This window comes from Pseudophryne corroboree, chromosome 10, assembly GCF_028390025.1.
Source record: "Pseudophryne corroboree isolate aPseCor3 chromosome 10, aPseCor3.hap2, whole genome shotgun sequence".
In the NCBI taxonomy this organism is placed as follows: Eukaryota; Metazoa; Chordata; class Amphibia; order Anura; family Myobatrachidae; genus Pseudophryne; species Pseudophryne corroboree.
The window spans coordinates 154850268-154864367 of record NC_086453.1 but is presented as its reverse complement, the minus strand read 5'-3'; the positions used below and the strand labels follow the sequence as shown (position 1 = coordinate 154864367).

Below are 14100 nucleotides of genomic sequence, written 5' to 3'. Positions count from 1 at the left end.
GATGGTGGATTCCAGTGGGGACGAATTGATAATCTGTGAGGAGGGGGATGTACACGGTGATATATCGGAGGATGATGATGAGGTGGACATCTTGCCTCTGTAGAGCCAGTTTGTGCAAGGAGAGATTAATTGCTTCTTTTTTGGTGGGGGTCCAAACCAACCCGTCATTTCAGTCACAGTCGTGTGGCAGACCCTGTGACTGAAATGATGGGTTGGTTAAAGTGTGCATGTCCTGTTTATACAACATAAGGGTGGGTGGGAGGGCCCAAGGACAATTCCATCTTGCACCTCTTTTTTCTTTCATTTTTCTTTGCGTCATGTGCTGTTTGGGGAGTAGTTTTTGGAAGGGCCATCCTGAGTGACACTGCAGTGCCACTCCTAGATGGGCCAGGTGTTTGTGTCGGCCACTTGGGTCGCTTATCTTAGTCACACAGCTACCTCATTGCGCCTCTTTTTTTCTTTGCGTCATGTGCTGTTTGGGGGGTGTTTTTTGGAAGGGCCATCCTGCGTGACACTGCAGTGCCACTCCTAGATGGGCCAGGTGTTTGTGTCGGCCACTTGGGTCGCTTATCTTAGTCACACAGCTACCTCATTGCGCCTCTTTTTTTCTTTGCGTCATGTGCTGTTTGGGGGGTGTTTTTTGGAAGGGCCATCCTGCGTGACACTGCAGTGCCACTCCTAGATGGGCCAGGTGTTTGTGTCGGCCACTCGGGTCGCTTATCTTAGTCACACAGCTACCTCATTGCGCCTCTTTTTTTCTTTGCGTCATGTGCTGTTTGGGGGGTGTTTTTTGGAAGGGCCATCCTGCGTGACACTGCAGTGCCACTCCTAGATGGGCCAGGTGTTTGTGTCGGCCACTTGGGTCGCTTATCTTAGTCACACAGCTACCTCATTGCGCCTCTTTTTTTTTTTGCGTCATGTGCTGTTTGGGGGGGGGGGGTTTGGAAGGGCCATCCTGCGTGACACTGCAGTGCCACTCCTAGATGGGCCAGGTGTTTGTGTCGGCCACTTGGGTCGCTTATCTTAGTCACACAGCTACCTCATTGCGCCTCTTTTTTTCTTTGCGTCATGTGCTGTTTGGGGGGTGTTTTTTGGAAGGGCCATCCTGCGTGACACTGCAGTGCCACTCCTAGATGTTCCAGGTGTTTGTGTCGGCCACTTGGGTCGCTTATCTTAGTCACACAGCTACCTCATTGCGCCTCTTTTTTTCTTTGCGCCATGTGCTGTTTGGGGGGTGTTTTTTGGAAGGGCCATCCTGCGTGACACTGCAGTGCCACTCCTAGATGGGCCAGGTGTTTGTGTCGGCCACTTGGGTCGCTTATCTTAGTCACACAGCTACCTCATTGCGCCTCTTTTTTTCTTTGCGTCATGTGCTGTTTGGGGGGTGTTTTTTGGAAGGGCCATCCTGCGTGACACTGCAGTGCCACTCCTAGATGTTCCAAGTGTTTGTGTCGGCCACTAGGGTCGCTTATCTTAGTCACACAGCTACCTCATTGCGCCTCTTTTTTTTCTTCTTTGCGTCATGTGCTGTTTGGGGAGTAGTTTTTTGAAGGGCTATCCTGCGTGACACTGCAGTGCCACTCCTAGATGGGCCAGGTGTTTGTGTCGGCCACTTGGGTCGCTGAGCTTAGTCATCCAGCGACCTCGGTGCAAATTTTAGGACTAAAAATATTATTGTGAGGTGTGAGGTGTTCAGAATAGACTGAAAATGAGTGGAAATTATGCTTATTGAGGTTAATAATACTTTGGGATCAAAATGACCCCCAAATTCTATGATTTAAGCATTTTTTAGGGTTTTTTGAAAAAAACACCCGAATCCAAAACACACCCGAATCCGACAAAAAAAATTCGGTGAGGTTTTGCCAAAACGCGTTCGAACCCAAAACACGGCCGCGGAACCGAACCCAAAACCAAAACACAAAACCCGAAAAATTTCCGGTGCTCATCACTAGCGCACGGTCCATGCTCTGGCATGTGGGCAGGGAAGCACCAAGCATTACAGTATGTACATCATTTTGCCCTCCTAACTTAAAAATGTGCCCTCCCTGTGATCAACACCCTGCCCTAAAAAGTGAACACTATCATGTGTAGCTGGCACTGCTGGGGGGCATGTCATGCAGATCCTACCTGTCACAATCCTAATTTATTATTCACATATTCTACTAGTTTTCTTGTGACTTACCTCTGCCACCTGTTCCGCAGGCTACAATATCCACATTTGCCAGGGGGTACTGCTCAGCATATAGGCTGCTGCATGTGTCTGTGTTTCTAATTACTGAGTCTCCTTCCTGACTGATTACACTGGGGAACAAAAAAATATTTTTACATGGTGCCTGGAATTTTAGACTTGATTCTGGGTATTTGAATGCTGCTGATTCCGAAAATTCCATCCATTACGTTCTAGGAGCTTTAGTTTTTGGGATATTGCTGACTTCAATACTTATTGTTCTTATGATTACTTTATATATACTTATGATATAATACAATATGTATAAATTTGTACGTATATATTTCATATCTTGATAAGCAGACCTGATGGACAAAAACTAATGTCATTTTCAGAATCTACGACCCCAAAATACCCCAATAAAGGGTCTAACATCTCCGTAACCAAACGTTGTGTTCCCCAGTGTTATACACCTGAGAGTTCTGTGTTTGTGAAGTCTGCAGAATCTTTATTACAGTAGAGGTTGCAGTCCAGCTAGCAGTGCTGGACCTGAACTGCAGAGGAATAGTGGCTCTTACCACGGGCAAGCAGGCTTTTTGCCCGGGGCGCCGATGCCCCGAGGGCGCCGCCGTGGCAAGAGCCGCATACTAATCCCCCCCAGTCCCCGGTTGCAGCAGGCACCGTGGGTTGTGTGGGCACCCTCTGCAGCCGGCGTCGCTGACTGACACTAGAGGTCAAAATTGACTCCTAGTGTCTGTGCGACGCTGCTATTGGAGAGACGTCATGACGTCTCTCCCATAGTAGAGAGGAGCCGGCGGCCGGAGACGGAGGGCAGCGCAGCAGGAGCGGTAAGTATTGTGTGTGTGGGTTTTTTTTTATGTGTGTGTGTGCGGCGCTACTGGGGCACAACTATTGGGGAAACTGGCACAGCTACAGGGGGCACAACTACTGGGGGCACTGGCACAGCTACAGGGGGCAAAACTACTGGGGGCACTGGCAAAGCTACAAGTGGCACAGCTAGGGGGCACAGCTACTGGGGGCACTGGCACAGCTACAGGGGTCATAACTACTAAGGGCACTGGCACAGCTACAGGGGTCACAACTGCTGGGGTCACAACTGCTAGGGTCACAACTGCTGGGGGCACAACTACAGGGGACACAGCTACAAGGGGCACAGCTACAGGGGCCACAGCTACTGGGAGGGCAAAGCTACAGGGGGCACAACTACCGGGGGCACAGATACAGGGGGCACAGATACAGGGGGCACATCTACTGGGGGCACAGCTACTGGGGGCACAACTACAGGGGTCACAACAATTAGGGGCACTGCTACTGGGGGCACAGCTACTGGGCTCACAACTATTGGGGGCACTGCTACAGGGGGCAAAGCTGCTGGGGACACAACTACTGGGGGGCAAATCTACTGGGGGTACAGCTATAGGGGAGCACAAGTACAAGAAGATAACTGTGGCCATGCCCCTTCCCTATGAAGAAGCCACGCCCATATTTTACCTTGGGGGGGGGCGCACCGCAGGAAACTTTCACCCTGGGCGCCACAAGGTCTAGAACCGGTCCTGCTGCAGAGATCATGTGAATGTGTTGCTTTCAGTTTTCTTTAGTGCTTGCCATTCTCTCTGCACATTCACTGACATTGTCCTGCTGAAAGATGAACCGTCGCCCTAGTCTGAGGTCAAGAGCGCTCTGGAGCAAGTTTTCATTCAGGATGTCTCTGTACACTGCTGCATTCATCTTTCCCTCTATCCTGACTAGTCTCCCAGTTCCTGCCACTGAAAAACATCCCCACAGCATGATGCTGCCGCCACCATACTTCACTGTAGGGATGGTATTGGCCTGGTGGTGAGCTGTGCCAGGTTTCCTCCAAACATGACGCCTGGCATTCACACCAAAGAGTTCAATCTTTGTCTCATCAGACCAGAGAATTTTGTTTCTCATGGTCTGTCAGTTCTTCAGGGGCATTTTGCCAAACTCCAGGCGGGCTGCCATGTGCTTTTTACTAAGGAGTGGTTTCCATCTGGCCACTCTACCATACAGGCCTGATTGGTGGATTGCTGCAGAGATGGTTGTCCTCCTGGAAGGTTCTCCTCTCTCCACAGAGGAATGCTGTAGCTCTGACAGAATGACCATCAGGTCCTTGGTTACCTCCCTGACTAGGGCCCTTTTCCCCTGATCGCTCGATTTAGACAGCCGGACAGCTCTAGGAAGAGCCCTGGTAGTTCCAAACTTCTTCCATTTACAGTTGATGGAAGCCACTGTGCTCATTGGAACCTTCAAAGCAGCAGATATTTTTCTGTACCCTGCCCCAGATTTGTGCCTCGAGACAATCCTGTCTCGGAGGTCTACAGACAATTCCTTTGACTTTATGCTTTGTTTGTGCTCATAAATGCACTATCAAATGTGAGACCTCATATAGACAGGTGTGTGCCTTTCCAAATCATGTCCAATCAACTGAATTTACCACAGATGGACTCCAATAAAGCTGTAGGAACATCTCAAAGATGATCAGTGGAAACAGGATGCACCTAAGCTCAATTTTGAGCTTCATGGAAAAGTTTGTGAATACTTATGTACATGTGATTTCTTAATTTTTTTATTTTTTTTTATAAATTTGCAAAAATGTATTTAAAAAAAAACACATTTTTTCACGTTGTCATTATGGGGTATTGTGTGTAGAATTTTGAGGGGAAAAAATAAATTTATTCCATTTTGGAATAAAGCTGTAACATAACAAAATGTGGAAAAAGTTAGAGATGAGCGGGTTCGGTTTCTTTGAATCCGAACCCGCACGAACTTCACTTTTTTTTTCACGGGTCCGAGCGACTCGGATCTTCCCGCCTTGCTCGGTTAACCCGAGCGCGCACCGAACGTCATCATGACGCTGTCGGATTCTCGCGAGACTCGGATTCTATATAAGGAGCCGCGCGTCGCCGCCATTTTCACACGTGCATTGAGATTGATAGGGAGAGGACGTGGCTGGCGTCCTCTCCATTAGAATAGATTAGAAGAGAGAGAGAGAGAGATTGTGCAGACAGAGTTTACCACAGTGACCAGTGCAGTTGTTGTTAAGTTAACTTTTATTTAATATATCCGTTCTCTGCTATATCCGTTCTCTGCCTGAAAAAAACGATACACAGCAGTCACACAGTGTGACTCAGTCTGTGTGCACTCAGCTCAGCCCAGTGTGCTGCACATCAATGTATAAAAGCTTATAATAATTGTGGGGGAGACTGGGGAGCACTGCAGGTTGTTATAGCAGGAGCCAGGAGTACATAATATTATATTAATTTAAAATTAAACAGTGCACACTTTTGCTGCAGGAGTGCCACTGCCAGTGTGACTAGTGGTGACCAGTGCCTGACCACCAGTATAGTAGTATATTGTTGTATACTATCTCTTTATCAACCAGTCTATATTAGCAGCAGACACAGTACAGTGCGGTAGTTCACGGCTGTGGCTACCTCTGTGTCGGCAGTCGGCACTCGGCAGGCAGTCCGTCCATCCATAATTGTATAATTATATACCACCTAACCGTGGTATTTTTTTTTCTTTCTTTATACCGTCGTCATAGTCATACTAGTTGTTACGAGTATACTACTATCTCTTTATCAACCAGTGTACAGTGCGGTAGTTCACGGCTGTGGCTACCTCTGTGTCGGCAGTCGGCAGGCAGTCCGTCCATCCATAATTGTATTATTATAATATATACCACCTAACCGTGGTTTTTTTTTCATTCTTTATACCGTCATAGTGTCATACTAGTTGTTACGAGTATACTACTATCTCTTTATCAACCAGTGTACAGTGCGGTAGTTCACGGCTGTGGCTACCTCTGTGTCGGCAGTCGGCAGGCAGTCCGTCCATCCATAATTGTATTATAATATATACCACCTAACCGTGGTTTTTTTTTCATTCTTTATACCGTCATAGTGTCATACTAGTTGTTACGAGTATACTACTATCTCTTTATCAACCAGTGTACAGTGCGGTAGTTCACGGCTGTGGCTACCTCTGTGTCGGCAGTCGGCAGGCAGTCCGTCCATCCATAATTGTATTATAATATATACCACCTAACCGTGGTTTTTTTTTCATTCTTTATACCGTCATAGTCAGTCATACTAGTTGTTACGAGTATACTACTATCTCTTTATCAACCAGTGTACAGTGCGGTAGTTCACGGCTGTGGCTACCTCTGTGTCGGCACTCGGCAGGCAGTCCGTCCATCCATAATTGTATTATAATATATACCACCTAACCGTGGTTTTTTTTTCATTCTTTATACCGTCATAGTGTCATACTAGTTGTTACGAGTATACTACTATCTCTTTATCAACCAGTGTACAGTGCGGTAGTTCACGGCTGTGGCTACCTCTGTGTCGGCAGTCGGCAGGCAGTCCGTCCATCCATAATTGTATTATAATATATACCACCTAACCGTGGTTTTTTTTTTCATTCTTTATACCGTCATAGTGTCATACTAGTTGTTACGAGTATACTACTATCTCTTTATCAACCAGTGTACAGTGCGGTAGTTCACGGCTGTGGCTACCTCTGTGTCGGCAGTCGGCAGGCAGTCCGTCCATCCATAATTGTATTATAATATATACCACCTAACCGTGGTTTTTTTTTCATTCTTTATACCGTCATAGTCAGTCATACTAGTTGTTACGAGTATACTACTATCTCTTTATCAACCAGTGTACAGTGCGGTAGTTCACGGCTGTGGCTACCTCTGTGTCGGAACTCGGCAGGCAGTCCGTCCATCCATAATTGTATTACAATATATACCACCTAACCGTGGTTTTTTTTTCATTCTTTATACCGTCATAGTCAGTCATACTAGTTGTTACGAGTATACTACTATCTCTTTATCAACCAGTGTACAGTGCGGTAGTTCACGGCTGTGGCTACCTCTGTGTCGGAACTCGGCAGGCAGTCCGTCCATCCATAATTGTATTACAATATATACCACCTAACCGTGGTTTTTTTTTCATTCTTTATACCGTCATAGTCAGTCATACTAGTTGTTACGAGTATACTACTATCTCTTTATCAACCAGTGTACAGTGCGGTAGTTCACGGCTGTGGCTACCTCTGTGTCGGAACTCGGCAGGCAGTCCGTCCATCCATAATTGTATTATTATAATATATACCACCTAACCGTGGTTTTTTTTTCATTCTTTATACCGTCATAGTGTCATACTAGTTGTTACGAGTATACTACTATCTCTTTATCAACCAGTGTACAGTGCGGTAGTTCACGGCTGTGGCTACCTCTGTGTCGGCACTCGGCAGGCAGTCCGTCCATCCATAATTGTATTACAATATATACCACCTAACCGTGGTTTTTTTATACCACCTAACCGTGGCAGTCCGTCCATAATTGTATACTAGTATCCAATCCATCCATCTCCATTGTTTACCTGAGGTGCCTTTTAGTTCTGCCTATAAAATATGGAGAACAAAAAAGTTGAGGTTCCAAAATTAGGGAAAGATCAAGATCCACTTCCACCTCGTGCTGAAGCTGCTGCCACTAGTCATGGCCGAGACGATGAAATGCCAGCAACGTCGTCTGCCAAGGCCGATGCCCAATGTCATAGTACAGAGCATGTAAAATCCAAAACACCAAATATCAGTAAAAAAAGGACTCAAAAATCTAAAATAAAATCGTCGGAGGAGAAGCGTAAACTTGCCAATATGCCATTTACCACACGGAGTGGCAAGGAACGGCTGAGGCCCTGGCCTATGTTCATGGCTAGTGGTTCAGCTTCACATGAGGATGGAAGCACTCAGCCTCTCGCTAGAAAACTGAAAAGACTCAAGCTGGCAAAAGCACCGCAAAGAACTGTGCGTTCTTTGAAATCCCAAATCCACAAGGAGAGTCCAATTGTGTCGTTTGCGATGCCTGACCTTCCCAACACTGGACGTGAAGAGCATGCGCCTTCCACTATTTGCATGCCCCCTGCAAGTGCTGGAAGGAGCACCCGCAGTCCAGTTCCTGATAGTCAGATTGAAGATGTCAGTGTTGAAGTACACCAGGATGAGGAGGATATGGGTGTTGCTGGCGCTGGGGAGGAAATTGACCAGAAGGATTCTGATGGTGAGGTGGTTTGTTTAAGTCAGGCACCCGGGGAGACACCTGTTGTCCGTGGGAGGAATATGGCCGTTGACATGCCAGGTGAAAATACCAAAAAAATCAGCTCTTCGGTGTGGAGGTATTTCACCAGAAATGCGGACAACAGGTGTCAAGCCGTGTGTTCCCTTTGTCAAGCTGTAATAAGTAGGGGTAAGGACGTTAACCACCTCGGAACATCCTCCCTTATACGTCACCTGCAGCGCATTCATAATAAGTCAGTGACAAGTTCAAAAACTTTGGGTGACAGCGGAAGCAGTCCACTGACCAGTAAATCCCTTCCTCTTGTAACCAAGCTCACGCAAACCACCCCACCAACTCCCTCAGTGTCAATTTCCTCCTTCCCCAGGAATGCCAATAGTCCTGCAGGCCATGTCACTGGCAAGTCTGACGAGTCCTCTCCTGCCTGGGATTCCTCCGATGCATCCTTGCGTGTAACGCCTACTGCTGCTGGCGCTGCTGTTGTTGCCGCTGGGAGTCGATGGTCATCCCAGAGGGGAAGTCGTAAGCCCACTTGTACTACTTCCAGTAAGCAATTGACTGTTCAACAGTCCTTTGCGAGGAAGATGAAATATCACAGCAGTCATCCTACTGCAAAGCGGATAACTGAGTCCTTGACAACTATGTTGGTGTTAGACGTGCGTCCGGTATCCGCCGTTAGTTCACAGGGAACTAGACAATTTATTGAGGCAGTGTGCCCCCGTTACCAAATACCATCTAGGTTCCACTTCTCTAGGCAGGCGATACCGAGAATGTACACGGACGTCAGAAAAAGACTCACCAGTGTCCTAAAAAATGCAGTTGTACCCAATGTCCACTTAACCACGGACATGTGGACAAGTGGAGCAGGGCAGGGTCAGGACTATATGACTGTGACAGCCCACTGGGTAGATGTATGGACTCCCGCCGCAAGAACAGCAGCGGCGGCACCAGTAGCAGCATCTCGCAAACGCCAACTCTTTCCTAGGCAGGCTACGCTTTGTATCACCGCTTTCCAGAATACGCACACAGCTGAAAACCTCTTACGGCAACTGAGGAAGATCATCGCGGAATGGCTTACCCCAATTGGACTCTCCTGTGGATTTGTGGCATCGGACAACGCCAGCAATATTGTGTGTGCATTAAATATGGGCAAATTCCAGCACGTCCCATGTTTTGCACATACCTTGAATTTGGTGGTGCAGAATTTTTTAAAAAACGACAGGGGTGTGCAAGAGATGCTGTCGGTGGCCAGAAGAATTGCGGGACACTTTCGGCGTACAGGCACCACGTACAGAAGACTGGAGCACCACCAAAAACTACTGAACCTGCCCTGCCATCATCTGAAGCAAGAAGTGGTAACGAGGTGGAATTCAACCCTCTATATGCTTCAGAGGTTGGAGGAGCAGCAAAAGGCCATTCAAGCCTATACAATTGAGCACGATATAGGAGATGGAATGCACCTGTCTCAAGTGCAGTGGAGAATGATTTCAACGTTGTGCAAGGTTCTGATGCCCTTTGAACTTGCCACACGTGAAGTCAGTTCAGACACTGCCAGCCTGAGTCAGGTCATTCCCCTCATCAGGCTTTTGCAGAAGAAGCTGGAGGCATTGAAGAAGGAGCTAACACGGAGCGATTCCGCTAGGCATGTGGGACTTGTGGATGCAGCCCTTAATTCGCTTAACAAGGATTCACGGGTGGTCAATCTGTTGAAATCAGAGCACTACATTTTGGCCACCGTGCTCGATCCTAGATTTAAAGCCTACCTTGGATCTCTCTTTCCGGCAGACACAGGTCTGCTGGGGTTGAAAGACCTGCTGGTGACAAAATTGTCAAGTCAAGCGGAACGCGACCTGTCAACATCTCCTCCTTCACATTCTCCCGCAACTGGGGGTGCGAGGAAAAGGCTCAGAATTCCGAGCCCACCCGCTGGCGGTGATGCAGGGCAGTCTGGAGCGACTGCTGATGCTGACATCTGGTCCGGACTGAAGGACCTGACAACGATTACGGACATGTCGTCTACTGTCACTGCATATGATTCTCTCAACATTGATAGAATGGTGGAGGATTATATGAGTGACCGCATCCAAGTAGGCACGTCACACAGTCCGTACTTATACTGGCAGGAAAAAGAGGCAATTTGGAGGCCCTTGCACAAACTGGCTTTATTCTACCTAAGTTGCCCTCCCACAAGTGTGTACTCCGAAAGAGTGTTTAGTGCCGCCGCTCACCTTGTCAGCAATCGGCGTACGAGGTTACATCCAGAAAATGTGTAGAAGATGATGTTCATTAAAATGAATTATAATCAATTCCTCCGCGGAGACATTGACCAGCAGCAATTGCCTCCACAAAGTACACAGGGAGCTGAGATGGTGGATTCCAGTGGGGACGAATTGATAATCTGTGAGGAGGGGGATGTACACGGTGATATATCGGAGGGTGAAGATGAGGTGGACATCTTGCCTCTGTAGAGCCAGTTTGTGCAAGGAGAGATTAATTGCTTCTTTTTGGGGGGGGGTCCAAACCAACCCGTCATATCAGTCACAGTCGTGTGGCAGACCCTGTCACTGAAATGATGGGTTGGTTAAAGTGTGCATGTCCTGTTTTGTTTATACAACATAAGGGTGGGTGGGAGGGCCCAAGGATAATTCCATCTTGCACCTCTTTTTTCTTTTCTTTTTCTTTGCATCATGTGCTGATTGGGGAGGGTTTTTTGGAAGGGACATCCTGCGTGACACTGCAGTGCCACTCCTAGATGGGCCCGGTGTTTGTGTCGGCCACTAGGGTCGCTAATCTTACTCACACAGCTACCTCATTGCGCCTCTTTTTTTCTTTGCGTCATGTGCTGTTTGGGGAGGGTTTTTTGGAAGGGACATCCTGCGTGACACTGCAGTGCCACTCCTAGATGTGCCCGGTGTTTGTGTCGGCCACTAGGGTCGCTAATCTTACTCACACAGTCAGCTACCTCATTGCGCCTCTTTTTTTCTTTGCGTCATGTGCTGTTTGGGGAGGGTTTTTTGGAAGGGCCATCCTGCGTGACACTGCAGTGCCACTCCTAGATGGGCCCGGTGTTTGTGTCGGCCACTAGGGTCGCTAATCTTACTCACACAGCTACCTCATTGCGCCTCTTTTTTTCTTTGCGTCATGTGCTGTTTGGGGAGGGTTTTTTGGAAGGGACATCCTGCGTGACACTGCAGTGCCACTCCTAGATGGGCCCGGTGTTTGTGTCGGCCACTAGGGTCGCTTATCTTACTCACACAGCGACCTCGGTGCAAATTTTAGGACTAAAAATAATATTGTGAGGTGTGAGGTATTCAGAATAGACTGAAAATGAGTGTAAATTATGGTTTTTGAGGTTAATAATACTTTGGGATCAAAATGACCCCCAAATTCTATGATTTAAGCTGTTTTTTAGTGTTTTTGGAAAAAAACACCCGAATCCAAAACACACCCGAATCCGACAAAAATAATTCGGTGAGGTTTTGCCAAAACGCGTTCGAACCCAAAACACGGCCGCGGAACCGAACCCAAAACCAAAACACAAAACCCGAAAAATTTCAGGCGCTCATCTCTAGAAAAAGTGAAGCGCTGTGAAATCTTTCCGGATGGCCCTGCAGCACAGGCGATTCCGATATGTCTTGCAGATATATCAGTACGTCTGGCTGGCTGTCGTATGTCTGCCCATGAACTGCCAACAATGACGTCACTGTAAGTTCCTGTGGCCATACATGTTGGGCAGCGCATTGGTAAGTGTGTATGCACAATAACATTTGTGTATAGCACTTACCAATTCATTGGATCAGATGGTACGTCAGGTGGCCAGGTGTGTACCTAGCTTAATTGTGTTCAGTAGTGGCTGAGCCAGAAGCAACCCAGGGCTCAGAAGGCATACAGTGTTTGTTTTAGCTCCGTGTTAAATGAATTCTTGTGATTTATGCAAAATGTTGCATTACTGGATAAGGGTATTGCTGGACTAGGGTATTTTCTTCCCAATGTTACTGCAGCCAAGATGTGCATTATGGTATCCGTTCACATGGTCGACCATGTTATGGTCGACAGTCATTAGGTCGACCACTATTGGTCGACATTGACATGGTCGACATGGACACATGGTCGACACATGAGAGGTCGACACATGAAAAGGTTGAGATGAGTTTTTTTACTTTTTTTTCTTTTGGGGAACTTTTCCATACTTTACGATCCACGTGGACTACGATTGGAACGGTAATCTGTGCCGAGCGAAGCGGTAGCGGAGCGAAGGCACCATGCCCGAAGCATGACGTGCGAAGCGTGCCATGCGAGGGGACGCGGTGCACTAATTGGGGTTCCCAGTCACTTTACGAAAAAAACTACACCAAAAAAAAGTTAAAAAACTTGTGTCGACCTTTTCATGTGTCGACCTTTCATGTGTCGACCATTTTCATGTGTCGACCATGTGTCCACGTCGACCATGTCAATGTCGACCAATGGTGGTCGACCTAATGACTGTCGACCATTACATGGTCGACCATTCATACCGGAACCGTGCATTATTGCTTCCTGCTTTGCCTCAAAATGAGCTCTAAGAATAAATCTTTCCCAAAGGAGAAGACAAACTTGTACATGCATCAGGGGCCAGGCAGGGTAAATGGACTGTTGGGGGAAACGCAGACCAAATGAGGACTGGGGTAAGAGGAGAAAAGCGAAACAATCTGAAGCACATTTTAGAGAGCTTCCAAAAAGTCAACCAGTGTAGGCACACATACTCTAAGTGGATGATATAAGATGGCGTGGCTTGTGTGTTTATAAGGTGTTATCAATGGTGAGGATATGTCCTAGGTTCCCCAACACAGATTTTGCGCTGAGGTGCAGTGATATGCCATTGCTATAAATAATCTAAGTTAGTTTGTACAGATAACTGTAGTAATAAACATACTTTCCGGCTTGTAGCAGCAGAATCCAGGAGCACAGTTGTCCTTTGCTGGATCGCATTTTGTTCCACCACTACCAGCTGTTAGACTCTTGGTACATCTGCCCCAGGCACAGACCAACCCAGAGCAACACTCCTCATCTTGCTGGCAATGCTGATACAAACGATAAAGCAGATATGACAGGTGGATTACACAGTATCAGCAGAATATTAACTGGTTGGGTGACATTTTAGCAAACCATACACCATGACATTGTACTATGATGTAAATTCAATATACATTCATGCAATATTCATAATGGAATTTTTCTGCAGCTTTTTTCAAGAGTGCAGACAGACAAAGACAATGCTCAGCTCAGTATTGAAATACTGGATGGCTGCAGTAAGAGGGCCTTCTGTGCATGCAAATTCCATGGAACTGGAAGCACCGACTAGGGCTATCAATTCCACTTTCATGGAGGATTCATAAACTGTTTAAAAAATAATTGGTAAAATTACAAGTTATCATACAAATACAGCACATTTTTTATGTTATTACTTTTGACACCTCTGGTGCACTAAGATACATTCATATATATATATATATATTGGTAAAATAATCTGATAAATATGTAAAAGCCTTCTACATAGCTACATAAGGCGATCAGACATTGGCCGGGCTGTAATGGGAGCCGAGTTTTGCATCCGGGAAAAAGTCGGACAAACTGTGACATTATAATGTGCAACTTTTTCCTGGAACTCGGCCAATGTAATGGCTTGCATCTTTTATGCTCCCATGTGGTAGAAAGTCACCCATTGGCTCCAGAAACTCCCATGATTGAAGCAACACATACCCTTTATAAACCCCAGTCCTCCAAAACACACAAGCAGATCCTGCTGATTAAAATGATATGCGGC

At 46.9% G+C, this 14100-nt stretch overlaps 1 protein-coding gene across 1 annotated transcript in view; it reads right to left on the bottom strand.

The window, feature by feature from the left end:
- Positions 1–13354, bottom strand: part of LOC134965111 (uncharacterized) — a 44804-nt gene extending 31450 nt beyond the window's left edge. The window contains exons 1-2 of the mRNA XM_063941653.1: positions 13210–13354; positions 2183–2301 (exon numbers count right to left, since the gene is read on the bottom strand). Coding sequence (XP_063797723.1) covers positions 2183–2301; positions 13210–13265 — 175 coding nt within the window. The 5' untranslated portion in view covers positions 13266–13354. The remainder of the gene's footprint in view (positions 1–2182; positions 2302–13209) is intronic.
- Positions 13355–14100: the final 746 nt, after the last annotated feature.